This window comes from Gallinula chloropus (genome assembly GCF_964237585.1).
Source record: "Gallinula chloropus genome assembly, chromosome: 5".
In the NCBI taxonomy this organism is placed as follows: domain Eukaryota; kingdom Metazoa; phylum Chordata; class Aves; order Gruiformes; family Rallidae; genus Gallinula; species Gallinula chloropus.
Window position 1 is genome coordinate 8,240,122 of NC_140090.1, and position 16,060 is coordinate 8,256,181.

General features: G+C 42.3%; 1 protein-coding gene across 1 annotated transcript; it reads left to right on the top strand.

The window, feature by feature from the left end:
- Nucleotides 1-15,957, top strand: LYPD1 (LY6/PLAUR domain containing 1; the record flags this gene model as incomplete). The annotated part of the gene is made up of 3 exons (XM_084265636.1): nucleotides 1-52; nucleotides 1,140-1,277; nucleotides 15,722-15,957. The coding sequence occupies 3 exons, from the start codon at nucleotides 1-3 to the stop codon at nucleotides 15,955-15,957; spliced, it is 426 nt and encodes a 141-aa protein (XP_084121762.1).
- Nucleotides 15,958-16,060: the final 103 nt, after the last annotated feature.

Genomic DNA, 16,060 nt, shown 5'->3' on the forward strand with positions numbered 1-16,060 from the left:
ATGCGGCTCTTCCTCCTCGCTGCAACTTTCTGGGGATTGTGCCTGGTTCCAGGTAAAGCTCCCGCATCGCTCCCACGGGTTGCCTACGGCGCGCTCAGGCTGCCTGGCGCTGCTTGCGGCGGCCGCGGGGAAGGCTTCGTTCCCTCGCAGCTCCTCGACGGAGCTGGCGCCGGGCGCTCAGCAGGAACCCCGCGGCCGCGCACGCTGCGCGGGGTAGCGTAGCCCGCCGTCCGAAGAGCTCTCCGCTGCCGGCGAGGGGACAGCCCTGCCCGTTGTCCCCGGCTCTGGCCGGCCGCGGGGCGAGGCGCGCTCCGCACACAGCAGCCGGTGACGGACTCCGAGAATGCCGCCTGCTGACCGCCGGTGCCGTGCACACCTCTCCCAGGCAGCGGGCTGGCGCTCAGCCCCCGCGGGGAGCAGGCTCGGTCCTGCTGGCGGAGCCCTCCCCGGAGCGGCGGTTCCCTCTGCGGGACGCGGCGCTGCTCCCGACGGGGCTCTAGGAGCCGCCACGCTGCGGCGCGGAGCCCAGCGGAGGGCCGAGGGGAGCGGCTCCTGGCGAGCCGTGCGGAGCACCTCGTTTGCATGATAAAGGAGGGAGGTGAAGGATGCTCAGCAGCTGTAATCGTGCACGGCAAAATAGTAATTAAATAATTTGTAATTAATTAGTAGCTGTGTAAACCCGTCGGCACAGATGAAAGCCGAAGCGTCTCCGCTAGCCGCCTTGCTCGCCCCGGAGCGCGGATAGTTTGTAGCCCGAAGCGCCGAGGGCAGCGCGGGGCCGGGCGGACAGGCGGAGGCTGAGGCGCGGTGCGGGGCCGGCGCCCCGCCGCCTGCTGGCGGCAGCGTCCCAGCGCCGCGCCGGGAGGCTGGGCCGGAGCGGGCGCAGAGCCGGCTCCGCGCCCCGCGGAAAGGACCCGCTTCTTCACGGGTGCTGGGCGCGCACGGCGTGGGCGACGCCTTTATTTTACGTTGTCTTGGTCGAGGGCGTCCTTTCGCTGGGCTGCTGAGCGGTTGGGAACGGCGCAAGGCGAAGGGGGAAAGAGGAGATTCCCGGCACGTGTTGCTTGGGTTTTGCTGTTCGGATTTGTCGGGGTCTTGCACTGTTGTTATCGGTCTGAGCAAAACCCCTGTTTTTCCAGGTTTCGGCTTGCAAATACAGTGCTACCAGTGTGAGGAGTTCCAGCTAAACAATGACTGCTCTGCCCCAGAGTTCATCGTGAATTGTACAGTGAATGTTCAAGACATGTGTCAGAAAGAAGTAATGGAAAAAAGTTTCGGTAAGAATTTAATCGTTCTGCATCTTGTGTTTATTTGTGTTTGTTGCTTTTGGCTCCACCCATTCCCAGTCTTCAGCTGCTGATGAAACCGCCGTTCCTACCTAAAGGGACAATACTCAGTTTCTTACACTTCTGAGTGACTATGCAATTCAACGAAGTCAATCATTTTCCTTCAAAACTGGTGTAAAAACTGGAGGATGCAAGCCAAATGTTGATAAAGCTGCTAATACACAGTCTTATGGGTCTCAGATTTAGTTTCCCAGCACTGGGAAATTAATAACAACAAGTTAGTTTAATCTCATTACAGTTAATTACATGGGCTTTTTCCCCAAGAGATGGGAGAGCATTAAATTAGTAATTCCCTCCTTTCTTTTATTTACTCTAGCAATTCATATACTCTCAAGGTTTATCTTAAGGGAAAGAAAGTGCAGTCATCTTTGCTTTCATCCATAAAAGAAAACATCAAGCAAAAGGGAGAGAGGGATAAAAAAAAACATTTGGGGGAGTTGGGGAGGAGCAGAAGGACACAAATGGATGCTACATTCATTTTCTAAGTCTAAGGGGGCTTTTTCCTTTATGTCATTAATATTAAAGTTAGAATATTTGGAGAAAAATGTGTTCAAGAGGAAGCTAGCTGTGATTTTGTGTCTTGCCCCCATTGTCTTTTGAGCTGTGCTATAAATTGCTCCTTTTTTTTCCTTTTTTTCTTTTTTCTTTTTTTATTCAGCACCATGGAAGGCATTTGAGATTGAGAGAGCCCTGTCTTGGTTCTTAGACCACCACGTTGCTCTGTGTCCATCTATGTGGGTCAAAGACTTCAGCCTCACTAGGGACTTCAGAGCTGGGCAGGGTGGCAAGGAAGGGTCTGTGGGTGTTGGAGTTAATGGAGCCTCCTGCTCGTGCTGCAGGCAGCGTTAGGACACTGGGCAGTGAAGAAGTGAGGCAGCAGTAACTCATGGTGTGCCTCAGCTGAGGGGTGATCTCCACACTAAGCAGTAGGTGAAAGGAGCAGAGGGCAGGTTGGGGCTCAGAACCCTTGTTTAAGGGGAGGTCGCTCTCAGGGATCGTGCCTCTTGCGACTGGGGCTGGTGCTTTAGAGCACAGAGTTGGCTGGTGTGAAGGACTGTTAGGCTGTTGATATAAATCAAGCTGTAGGCTGTCCTTTCCCAGAGAGTCCTTCAGTAACAGCAGCATCCCTCAGTACCTAGCAAATGTATTCAGCCATCCCTCTTGAACAGAAACGTTGGTTCTTTGCATTAGGAAACTGTTCATTAGTATTTTCAAAGTGCTTATCAGTCAGGTGGTTCCACTTATGCAGGTGGTGTGGATCACTGTTATGAGTCATGGATAAATAACAACAATTGTTGTACCTATCTAAAGTAGCTCAACTGCTTGCACTTTGTTTCATCCTGGATAATGCCATCCACGGTGACTGTATTTCTGTAATTCTGTAGAGCATTTAGAAGTTCTCCAGTGTAGGAAAAAACCCTCTATGTTTAAAGAAAGACTGTTCTCTTTCAAGCTATATATTAGTGTAAATTTGAGTGGTTTATTTCAAGCTTACTTGGAAGGGGTGGTGGTGTGGGAGATAGTTACAGCTTGCAGGGTACTTTTAAAGCAGTCCGAGTATCTCAAATGAATGTGCGAAGGCTTTGCTGCCTGCACACCACAGCTTCTATAGTACTTGTAATAGGTTTGAAGGGATGCTGTGGTGATTTGAAGGGCTGTTAACACAGTCTGTAGATATAAGAAAAACAGTCAGTTCCTATTTAATTCTTAACAGTTGTTCCGTGTTAGGGCTTTTGTTGGTGGGTGCTTGTAAATATCCCTCGTGCTTCCTTCATGGTTTCTTTTCACCCCAGCCTCGGACTGTACCAGCCTTCCAGAAATGCATCTGTAATCTTCCCTTCAGGTGAATGCTAGTGTTTCCAGTCAAGCCCCCCAAGGATTAAAATGCGAGTCTCTGGGTCAGCGGGCTTGCAGGTGTGTGTGTGTGTGTGTGTGCACACCCAGGGGCACACTGAGACAGGCGCGTGTGTGCTGCCTGTGTGGGATGGGGTAGCCAGGCACGCAGCTCTCGGGCAGCCGGCGAGGCTGCAGCCTGGCCAGCGTGGCTGAGGCACGCTGCAGATACAGGTTGGAGCTGTTCCAGTGGGTTTTTAGACGTAACTTGTCTTGCTCCCCTGAAGAAATTGCTTTGCAATAAGCAGGAGCTGTTAAAAGAAACTTCTGGGTGGGTTTTTTCCCCTGTGCAGTTTTACACCATTTCTGAGCAGATCCTTGGATTTTCTGTTCAGGAGGTAACCAGCACGCTGTGCTTAGCAGGTACCACTGTTCCATTTTATTTAATTTGCTTCTATAAATGCAGCTCTTACTCATTTTAAGCTTAGAGATTGTAAATTTCAGCTAGTGAATAAATTTAAATTTTTAACCTATTTCAAATTGAGTGAAATTTACATTGCAAGCTTAGTTTCTGTGTTATCCTCAGTCAATTCTAGAGAGGATTGGTTGTAAAACAGAGATGATTCAGTTCATCATCCTTTATTGTTTCTTTTTCTTAATTGATATTTAAATGTGTGTAATATAAATGCCTTATTCTCCCAAGTCTTATTTAATAATTCATTCTACTTCTACCAGGATATTTCATAACTTGATTCTTTTGGTTGTTGCTTATCACTGAAAGCTGAAATGTTTCAAATATTGATTTTAATTTATAATAGACTTGAGTTTGAATTTTTAACCTAGAATATGAAAGATGTGAATTTGCATTTATTTGACAGCACAATCTCATAATTAGAGTTTTTCCTCTTGACTAGATACAGTCAAAGGAGTATAATTTAATTTTTATAGACTAACCCATTTTTGTCCTTAATAAAATATAGCTGTGTCAGTGAGCAAAATGTTACAAGTTTCTCCTAAACCTCATTTAAAAGTTAAATGCAATATTTTAAGAGAAAGTTCATGGTCCAAACCAGTAGCCTGTTGAAGTAATCACCCCTCCTTTGCAGTACGCATTAATCTGTGTGCTGGCTGTGCTATCAAGGGGGTCGCTGGCTTATGTTCTGTGATATGCCTGCATTGTAGTCCCCAGCTAGTGTCAGCCAGTGACACTCTTTCTTACATGTTTGTTGGTGTTCATTGAGTTGTGTGATGACAGCTGTATGGTTCAGCTGCATTTCTGTATTAAACTTTCCATAAACAACACATGGGAGAACCACAACTGTCCATTTTTTCATTTATGTTGTAAATAGCTCCTTATGTCTGATCATAGTTAAACAAACCACTCCAGTTGCTATAAAGTTTGGGTTCGTGCTGTAGAAGTTTAAAATTAGGTTTCTCTTAAAATTAGGGCTGTCTCAGAACATTATCTCGATTTCCAGACAGCCAATCTTAGGGAATAGTTTTTGGCTTCAGGTGAGAAATAACAGCAGCATGAGTGTGTTCCTAACCCAGAGCTTAAAAAGTGGCTGTTACTGTGACTACTGATGTGAGTAGCTAAGAATGCAGGTATTACAGAACGACCAGGTTGGAAAAGACCTTTAAGATCATAGAGTCCAACCGTTCCTGTGCTGTGCTAAGCTAGATCCCTAAGTACCTCATCTGCCTGTCTGTTAAACACACCCAGGGGTGGTGACTCAACCCCCTCCCTGGGCAGCCCGTTCCACATCCCAACAGCTCTGTCAGTGAAGAACTTTTTCCTAACATCTGATCTGACCCTGCCCTGGCACAGCTTTGTGCCATTTCCCCTTGTCCTGTCACTTGGCTGAAAAGACCATGTCCCACCTCTCTACACCCTCCTGTCAGGTAATAACAGGCGGTGATAAGGTCTCCCCTCAGCCTCTGGTGTTTGCAGTTAGATCAGCAGGCATGTTACCTCAGCAGTTTGTAGTATCAGGTAGAAATTTGCTCCACTGCACAACTTAGAATGGATTGACAATTGAGCAGTATGTATCTGATTATGTATCTGATCAAATGATGATGTGGCATTAGTATAATTCTGCCTCCCCTGCAAACATGCGCTCTGCTATGGCAGTTTCTATTTCGGTTGCACTTGGGATCTGTCAGTGCACAAAACTAGAGACTTTGTCAAGAAAATGACAAAATATTTTTCTCACTTGAGAGCTGTATTTAAAAATTTTGCTAGAACAGGTTTTGTGCAGTTTTGTTCACATTCTGTTCCAGTGGGAAATACAGAAGGACAAGACAGTATTTTGCCTTTAATACAAAACCTTACAAATTAATTTGTTAATTGTTTAAAAAAAAAAAAAACCAAACCAGAAATCAGTGATTTCTTCCTTTAGAGGGCAGAATGATGAGAACAGGAAGTGGCACTGAAGACTATACCAAGTAACTTTTTGTCCCACCAAAATGAATGTAAAGGATTTTCTAGTGCATTCTTAACTGGGTAAGCAGATGTGTGAAAGCAGTGCTAATGAGGTGTTTAACAAAGGAGCAAAGTTCCTGCTTACAGTAACTCCACTTGCAGATACTTTGTGGAAATACCCATGGCAGATTCTCCTCTCCCACTTGTCTTTCCTTCCCATCTATGAACTTCTAACTCAGAAATGTCAGCACTCCTTTGTTTTTGAATGTATGTAGGAGCAAAGAAATCCTGCAGTATGCTGGGATCGGGTGAAAGATCTTGGTGATCTGTAGATGAGTGTATAATGTACACATGTTTTGGTATGTGTATTCTAGAATATATACTGATAATGAAGTTTACCTTTTGCTGAAGGCAGGAGGTATCAGAGTATAAAGGCTGATCTAAAACCTATTTAAGGCATAACAAAACCTGCAGTGTGAATAGATCAGAAAGAAAGAAAGCATGAAGAATGAAACAGTCAGCCTGGAAAGGTAGCCAGTCTAAGAATCTCTGAGCTCTCTGTAAGTAAACCTCCCCATCTGTATGTTCTGAACATACACCTTGTGCTCTAATGCAGCTGCAAAGCCACAGCATCAGATTCGTTTATGGATTTTGTGAACTGGGAAACAACCTCATTGTTTTTATTCATCTGCAGTATGAAACTCCTCTTACTTGTTTGGTTCATAATGGTCCTTTTAATGTATTCACATAGTATATAATCCTGCAGTACAGTTAAAGCAATTGCTGTAATTGTGAGCATAAAAGTAGTGTGTGACAGTATCACGAACACACACGATATCATCATCTCACTGTTGAATTCTGTGTATTTAACTCTTCTCAATATTGGTATCCCAGTCAGTTGTTCTGTCAGGCAGAGAAAAACAGTGTCTCAGTTGTGTGATGAGTTGGTCTACAGTAAATTCTTTACCTCAAAGTAAATTCATTACTTTTTTTTTCCCCTTAGTGTGTTGCTGCCACGATGGAGTTGCATGGCTGTTAAGGATTTCAGAAGCACATGCTTTTTTCTGTCCTCATGTATAGCATCCATTAGTAGTAATTCTGATTGCACACTTGTACAAGTGGAGATTATACTCTGGTGTACATTTACTGACAAATGATTAAAACAGCAAAGAAAGTTTAATGTTGTCAGAATTACTATAAGCATTAAAGTTTTATAGCTAATAGCTGCATCCCCAGTATCCCTTTAGAAACAGTAGGAAACATCCACTGAGCTGGTGTTGCACACTTCCTTTGGGTTTCCTCTGCACTGTCTCTCTTGGTCAAAGCGTGTTGATGTAACTCAGAAAGAACTCTTGATTATTTTTTAATCAAAATAAAGCATAACACAATAAATCTTTATTGACAATTAAAAAAATAATCCCAAACAAAAAACCAAACCCCCCAAACAAACCTGACAGCTGTTACATATAACCTCATGGCTTGTGCTGCCAGGTGCCCCACGAAATGAAGACATAGTAACCAACACAGCAAACGTGCAGCCTGCCTTCGATGCTGAATAACAGGCTTACACTGTATGTTGTTAATCTGTATGCTATGCTGGAAACTTGTAGCTGTGGATGTATTACTGTTCAGAAACAGTTCTTCAGTGCCAAAGCTGTCTTCTTGATAGTAAATTCTTCCCAGTCTTTGGGCTGCCCAGAAAACTTCCACATATAGGGTGAACTGAACTGTCAGCTAAGGAGAAGTTACAGGCAGTATGCAGTAGCTTCCTGTTCAGACTGCTTTTAAATATAAAAAAAGCAACAATGGAGTTAACAGCTCCAGCAGTTTATGACAGAGATCCAAGTGCAGAAGTGATGAAGAGCTCTATTGTTTTAAGGAAGTTGTGGTATCTGGACCAGTGAATTTCATTTTTCACAGGACATGGACAATAACTTTTTATTTTATTTCTCAGACTTGGACCAAAGATACACGAATGAATTTTGTGAGGATACAGCACCCACAGCCTGGTGCCTTTTAAACCTCCTCTAAGAGTATCCTATTGCATTTCACACACAAACGAGTCTGTTTCCAAATATGTCTTGTGGTGTGACCCTTATCATTTGTCTCAGGTCCCAGTGACCTTATCAAAACATTGGCAAGGGTGTTTTAATCCAACTCATTTCCATTTTTCCTATGTAGTCTGGATAATTTTTTTTAGAAATTCATATAACCTGTTTTGCCAAATTACCAACAAGTCTTTGAATATGGGAACAGTAATGTGAAAAACCAGGCAAATCCTACTCTGAAGTTAAGCAGGCTATAAAACTGTAAGCATGAAAATAGCTAAAGATATAAAAGCTGAAGGGATCTCAAAGGTACTGGCATGCAAATGTAAATACCTGAGCCATTGGTAAGGACATTAATTAGTAGGATGCAACAAGACTATTCAGCTGTAAAATTATTTATGGGACTTATTACAAGGGTATAGCATTTTAACATTTGTAAAGGTGTAAGAACTGTGGCTTCCCAGTTTGTTTCAGCAGACAGGGGTTGTCAAGAAAACTGCTCATACAGGATTCTGCAAATTAAGTTGAAGTTCACCTCTCATATGAGAAGATCAAGTATCTTTAGACTGTGATATCCAAGGCCATTTAGATCCTGGTACCTTTGTATCAGGAAAGTGCAGATGATGGAAGGCTGTGAGCCAGCTTTGTTTGGAAGAGTGTGTGTTTTAGTGCTTGAGAAATGAATAAGGATGGTAGAAACCAGAAGAATTAGATATGCAGGTGGAAGTTGAGCTTTGACTTCTGTTTTGTAGCCTCCTGTGGTTTTAAAGAAATTATTTGATAATACCACCATTAGCAGCTGTACTTAACTTTCTCAGCTTATGCATTTTTAAGCAGTGTAATGCCTTCCTTCTGCTTTGTGATGCTGCAAGCAGTGACAAAGACTACTTTGTGCTGCTTTTTGTTATTAACAATGCAGTTTTGAGTCATATTTCCAGTACCAGAATTAGAAGGCATGATTTACAAAGAGATACCATGGCACTCCAAACCCTTGTCCTCTGTCAACAACTGTCCAGTTTTCTTCAGAGATGAGTTAATAGCTGTGAGATGTCATGTCAGCTGGTGTCAGGAGGCTGAGGCTGCCAGTCTTTTGGTGTTGAAAGCCTCCTATTAGTTTCTGCCAAAACCTTGCAACTATTAAAAAATGCCCAATGTATGGAAGAGTTGTGATGATACTGAGTATGTTTTCATAGAAAATTATGATGAAAATATTCTAATTCAACCAGGTAGGTTTTGGGGCTGTGTATGGTTTATTTTGGGCTGGAGTCTGGTTTTCTTCTGTACAGAATTAGGTATTTTGAGAGAGTGTAATGGCATGAATATGCCTTTATCTTGTCTACTGACTGCATCAAAGGGGTGGGGGGGGGCTTGGGATTAAATAGCTGCAGTCCTAAAACACCAGATTAAGAATCAGGAAGTGTGTGACATCATAGCTTTGCAATAGGCTTCAAGTCACTTAATTTCACTGCATTGGGGTGGTTTTTGCAGGTGTCTCTTTTTCATCTGGAAAACACTGATCTTGGTTGCTTACAGTATTTAATTAGCTGTTTATAAGGCAAGTAGTAAATTTCATTATAAAATTTCTGGTAAAGTGCAAATTATTTAAACCACTTGTGAGCTCCAGAGAGGAAGTTAAGATGACAAGAATAGGAAGAGTTAGTGTAAAACAGAGGACACGGTTGCATATGGTCATACTTTACACTGGCTTAAAAGGTTGGGCTTTTTAACAGTGCATTTGCAATCATAGATGAAAGGATTTGTGTTGGGGGAAGCTTAATTCCTATTTTAAACCAATATAAACTAAACCCATGGCTGTTTGGGCAAGCACAATGTCAGAAGAATGATTGCTTTTCAACGATCAGTCACCTTCTAAGATATTTAGGACCTTATTAGATAAAGTATTTATAATTACTTTCTCTAGAAAACAGAGCAAATCACAATAGGTTCTTTTGCAGTCTGTCACTGTATGATGTATGTGAACAGGTATTAGCTAAAGAATAGACAATTATCATAGTAAAACCACAAAGCCCTAAAAAGATGACCATAAAACCTAATATGGAAACTAAACAATATAATTTAGAAGCCCATTTGTGTGTAGTCTGAACCCAGTTTTGAACACATCTGATACAGTAAAATCCAGTAATAGTTAGATTTCTATTTTAAGTTCCTCAAAAAGAGAAATTAAACCCTTTATGTGTTGTTCTCACACTAGTATAAATTTTCATTCTAGACTTCTGCAGACATCACAAAAAAAAACCTTTGACAAGTCCTACTGTGTACTGAATGTCCCTCAAGTGGAGGGTAAGCAAGAGACAGTTTAGGGCAAGAAATAAAGGATGAAATACATAATCAAAAGCACAGAGGAAGCATGCACAGGCAGACAAGACATCATGTCTAAGCACAGCAAGAAAGAAAAGTTGCAGAATTACCAAACCAAGACCAGAAAATTGAAAGTTTCAGTGAAATTAGGTAATTGGAACTATTCAGGATATTAAAACAAAGGGGAGTGTCCATTAATAAATACAGTCCTCGGGCTTGTCTTCATGAACAGCAGTGTTACAAGAACACCCAAAACACAATAACACATGATAATGCCAGAGCTAGGGCACCTTTTTGGGGTGTCTCATGGGTTGTGTGTGCAATAATATGAATTGTCCACTGTTGGCCAGATTTCTGCCTTTTTTTCTAGTGCACAAGATTATGCACCAACTATAAGACCTGAGTAGAGAAATTCTGCCAGAGTGGTACCACCACGCCTCGAAACTTGTCTCGATCTACCTGCTAACTCTCTGAGTTACTTATCTTAAGATACAAAACTTACCTACATGCCAGGAGCCTATGGGTTTGTGTATGTCCCCAACTCCTGGGCCAGTCATGTGAAGGTGATTTTGTGACTGCTCAAGGAGGCCTTGTTCAAGGGCCCTGGTTGTGCACAGGCTGTTATCTAATGTTCTGGAAGATTTGCTGCAGCAGATACACCCAGTACACGTGGAAGGCTTTGCTAAAGCTGTGCTTGTGGAATGAGTAACAAAAGACAGACTGTGCATGCCTATAGAATTGGATATGTACAAAATGCTGTAGCAAAAGCTTTCTTTAAGGAGTGTGTGTCATATCTCATGAGATAACACTATCTTTTCCAAGCCAAATGCTCTAAGTGAAGGGATACCATCTACTTGACAGGAGTCAGAGTTACGAGTTTTGTGGCCATGAGGCCATAGACTGTTCTGGGGTGAGGCAGAGGGCTGTGATCTCCTGCTGAGGTGTGTCACTGCAGAAAGTGTTTTCAAAGCAGTTGGGCCATAGAATGGGAAGGTGACTGGATTTTTGTTTAGAAATCAGGTCACTGATCTCAGAGGTGATATTTCTTCTCTTCAGAGACTGTATTTTGCTGAAGGACAGTCTAGAGAGTATAAGTGCAAATTAAAGTTACACACTGTTTGGATTATGGTTGGCTCTTGAGTTGGGAAGTCATGCTTACACTTGCTCTTTTCTGTCGGTATCTGCTGTAACAGAAGAGTCTGAGGTGTCTAATAAGATCCTTTTCAAGCAGTGAGACAGCTTGGATCTTCTGGTGCCTTCTGCATACACATCGGGTAAGAAGTAGGTGTGATGTCACATTTTTTGGTTGTCCTAGTAACAAGTTAAGCTGTTATTTAAAAGAACGTGTACTGGGCTCTGCAGACGGGGTAGGTGGAAGAACTCTGACTTTTGGATTTGAATAAAATTGTAGCATGAATTGTTTGTTGCTGTCAAGACTGAATGCAGCTGCATGTGGGTAAAGCAGTGCCAGGGTGTGGGTGCATAGGACTAGACTGCAGCTAAGCAAGGGGAGCTGAGGAGTGTGTGTACAGAATGGATCTAGGTGAGAAAATAAATAAATATTGCAAGCAGCAATGATAGAAAAGCCTTGAGGTTTACACCATCGATTAACTGCATGGAATAAGGCAGAAATCCTTCAGGAACAGTAGTTTGGTCCTTGGCACTGTCTAAATGTATGAGCACATGTGGGGCAGAGAGGGGTGCAATGACAGACAAGCTGCTTGGTCTTAGAGTACATTTCTAGTGCTTGATTTAAGCCCAAAGGTGTTTTGGTGGGTTTAAAAAAAAAATTGATGTAAAAAAAAAATTGATGTAGGTATATCTGAAAAAAATGATGTAGGCATATCTGAAAGGGTGTGGACTACTTCTGCATACTGCTGTATCGCTGTGTATTCCCCTCTCATCTTAGAAGTACCTGAACTTGAACTACATATTCAGCCAACCCCACACCCCTCAAAGCAAAGATGCAGCAAAATGAATTGGTCAGTGTAAGTACGTCCTAGTAAAACACCTTTATAGTACCTACACGTAGGTGTAACTCATACTGTTGGGGGGCTGTTGAATCCATGTAAAAGGATGAATTGTTTGTTACTGCTCCATCAAGAGATTGGGCAGTAAATATACTGATTGTATATTAATACGGGCACTAGTTAAACTGCAGAGGGTAGGTAGCTGGGAATTACCTCATTCCAGTAAAAGCAGAGTGTAAAATATGTAGTGTCCTTGCCTAGCCAGCAACTCAGAACAATCTGTGGTAAAAGAAAAGCTCTCAGAAAGGTTTGCAATTATATTTCTAGGTGATGTGTTAATGAATGTATCAAGCTGATTGCTCAAGCAAGAATATCTGGTAATTAGCAGTTATGTCTGTGGTATAAGCCTGAGGATGCAGATAACCACTCTGAAGAACTGTCTGTCTGCAGTTCAGCCTGCTGGTGGCGAATGACTTGAAGATCGCAGCAATAGTTTCAGAACTGGCTCAACAGTACAGTGAGGCACTGTAAGAGAGAGCTCTGAGGAAACACCTCTAGAGGTGATCCAGGAAAGATGCTGCTGTCTATCCCAGCTGGACTTAGTGAGTGAACTGCAGTAACCAAGGTACACGAACCTGTTTGCTGGAGCAGGGCAAGTTGTGTGGAAGTCAGATGTACTAATTTATTTCCTAGCACAATTAAATTTGAATCAAAATATGATAGGAATAAGGGTTAAGAGTATTTTTCTTGCCTTTTAATTCCTACTATTTAAAGCTTCATTGCTTTTTCACATTCAGTTAAAAAAAAGGGAAGTCATGGCTGAAGTGTTTTAAAAATGTCACTCCTATAGTGCTAACATTCTCTGTTGGTTTTTTCCATCGATCTTCTATGCAGGTTTTCCTTGTTCCTGCTATAAGTATGCTGCAGAATTGGAGAAAAAGCACAGCCTTTCTATGCTGATGGAGTTTAGTTCATACCTGTAAAAGCACAGTTAGTGTAGGATAGCAGTTGATTTGTGAGCTCAAAAGAAAATCTCAGTAAAGAACAAAAACCTTTGGTGTGAAGGGTGTGTCTCTATCAGGTTTTGAATAGCCGGTTAGTGAAGTGCTGACTCTTTTAATTGTGTGAAGAGTCTTGTTACAATTCTGATTACTGGAGCCCGGAATGGGAATAAGCAACCACTTGGGAACGGAATTCCCTACTGGAAGACATATTTTCAGAAGGAAACACAGGAAAAGTGTTACAATGGGATTTCACTGCTGGTTAGATTATTGTTTCTATTTAGGTGTGAACATGGTCCATCTGTGCACAATGAGTTGAAATAATTGTGGTCTGCACAGGAATACTGTGCTTTGACTTCAAAGGGACCTCAGGATTTTTCTCTGGAATTTATCCTGGACAACAGTTGTAAACACATTATGTTAAACTGTGGGGGTATGTTGGTTTTGGGGTGGGTTTTCTTTGGCAGGAGAGGTCTTAGAGTTGCCTGGTGAAAACCATGCCTCCGAGGGCATTACCTAATTGTTCACAACACTGAAGAATTCTTCTCCCAGTCTACAGGAAAAGTGCAAAGTACATGGTTTTTCAGGGACCTAACCTAACATATCACTTAGTTTGAATTGTAAACAAAGCTTTGCAGGAATCCTATGAATAGGAAATGACAGGAAGAGTCATCTGTAAGCCAGGGGAATAGGAAATCTGCCAATGTCATAAGCTCTTTAGAGGCTTGGTCTTTGAGGAGAAACTCAAGATTCACCATTGTTTATGTGGAAGACTGAGGATTGGCTGAGTTTGTGGGTGGCTGTAGCTGGAGGGAAGGAACAGGTGATGAGGAGATGTGGGATTAGAGATCAGTCGCTGTACCTAGCGACTAGTTCCATTGAATACAGGTTTCTTTTCTCAAGAGGGAAGAGAGGAAAAAGTTAATTGTAGCAGTGGGAAACGTCACAGCTCCCTTAGCTCTTGGAAGACTGCAGGAGGAACATGGACAAAGCACCAGGTCTTTGTGGGGGAACATCAGCCAGGATTTCAGTGCTGTAAGCTGATCAGTGGCAGCACAGTTGAGGCTCCTTGACAGCAGTGGTTTGTCAACAGACAGAGCTCCCTTCCTTTTGCAAACTATTGTAATAAAGATTGTGCCTTTTGATCTGTGTGTCTTTGCTGCTACAGATAGAACAGCCTGTAGCTCCTCTCCCTTCTTGAGAAAAGGCTCTACCTGCTGTGTTGATTGATTGAAGCTCAGTGGAGACAGAGGAAGATTTAACACTGACTTGAGGGTTTCTCTTCATAAGTTTAAGTAGATAGATAGCCTTAAAACGCATTTCAGAGTTTAGATTTGCAGAGGGAGAACACAAAACAGGGAAACCCCTGCATGGTTGGGATGGCAGCAATGTTGTGACAGTATAAAAGAATTGCTTTAATTAAAATTCTCTTAAGGCAGGAAATCCTTCTTTCTGAGCATAACCCGAAGTGTTTTGTTGCTATACACAGCATTTAGTAGCACAGTGGCAGTCACTGCTGCAGAGGTATCTACTGGACTGTGTAGGAGTTGTGCTTATTTCCCATGTCCCCAGGGACTGAACAGGGACCTGCAGGTACTGTAAATTCAGTTCCTGTGGGTCAGCGTATTCCTGCTTCACTCGCTCCCAAAAAAGACTCCATCACCATGTACTTAAAAACATTCTGGGACCCTGCTGCAGGATGCAGAGGCACTGCTCTCCAAAGGAATCCTGTGCCTGTGCCCTTTTAGAAGAGGAAGAGGGAAAAAAACCCTATTTGAGAATCCTGTATTGAAAAGGAATACTGATTTTATTATCCTTACAAATATTTACCTCTCTTTGTAACCGCAAGGCGATACAAGCAGGTCTCCATTATCTATTTATGTGTTATATGTATGTTTTTCCAACACACAATTTCTACTGTATCACTTGCAGGAAAATTTCAGAGTAATGAGCAGTGGAACTGCCACAGCTATTTTCTGCTATGACAGGGCAAAATGCAACTATATATTCTAAAGCCTTTATAAACCATTTAAAAAAAAAAAAAAAGCTACGTGCATCAGAATGTATTTTTTCAGGTAGAAACAATTTAAGAAATTCTAAATTAGATTATTAATTAAAATTAGATTAATTTCTATTACTTTAAAAAGGAAAGACTTTCAAGTCAGAAAAGCCATTTCTGTGCAAATGGAAATTTTTGTTATTGAGGGTATTAAGCTTCAAAGACAGCAAAAGCTGAGATTACCTGGAAAAGTACTTCTAGCTTTTCTTCAAAAATAATAGGGGGGGGAGGGAAGAGGGGAATGAAAATTTTGCTGATAGTCATTCTGCTTTTACTCTTGTCTCTGTGTAGTAAAGGAACAAGAAAAGGAAAAAAAAAAGCTCAAAAGACAAATTAACAGCATATAAACTGTAATTGCTTAGACACCTTAACTCAGACATGTTTACCAACAGGAACAGAAGTGATTTTCAAACTGCATTTCAGTTGTAGCCATTCAACCAGCTTATTCCAAAAGATGAAGAATTCTGGTTATAAAATGCATCATTTGGTAGACATAAATCAAGTTTGCAATATTCTTGGTTCCAAGCAGAATCAAATAAAAGAAAAATCCAGACCAGAGTGACTGTGCTTCTGCAGTGCAGAGCTGTGAGCCCTGTCACTGCCGAGGTGTCTGGCTTAATCACCAGAAACGTAAACTGGTTTTGCAACAGTTTTCAAGCGTGAATGGTGTTGTAAAGCAAAACTGTTCAGGTGAAACTCAGTAACCTTTGCTCTGTGTCACAGGAATTATGTATCGCAAGTCCTGCGCCTCTTCAGCAGCCTGTCTGATAGCATCTGCTGGGTACCAGTCCTTCTGTTCTCCAGGCAAGGTGAACTCTGTTTGTATCAGCTGCTGCAACACTCCACTCTGCAATGGACCCCGGCCGAAGAAGAGGGGGAATTCTGGCGTGGTACGGAGGGCACACGTGACAACCACCCTTCTGCTCCTGAAATTGGCTCTTTTGGTTTCCTATTGCTAAACTTCAAGCAAATTTTTTGTCCTGACGTAGTCTGCTCTGTCTCCTTTCTTTAAAGACACTGCAATTATTTTCTATTTGTTTCCAAACCCCTGTCAACAGCGAG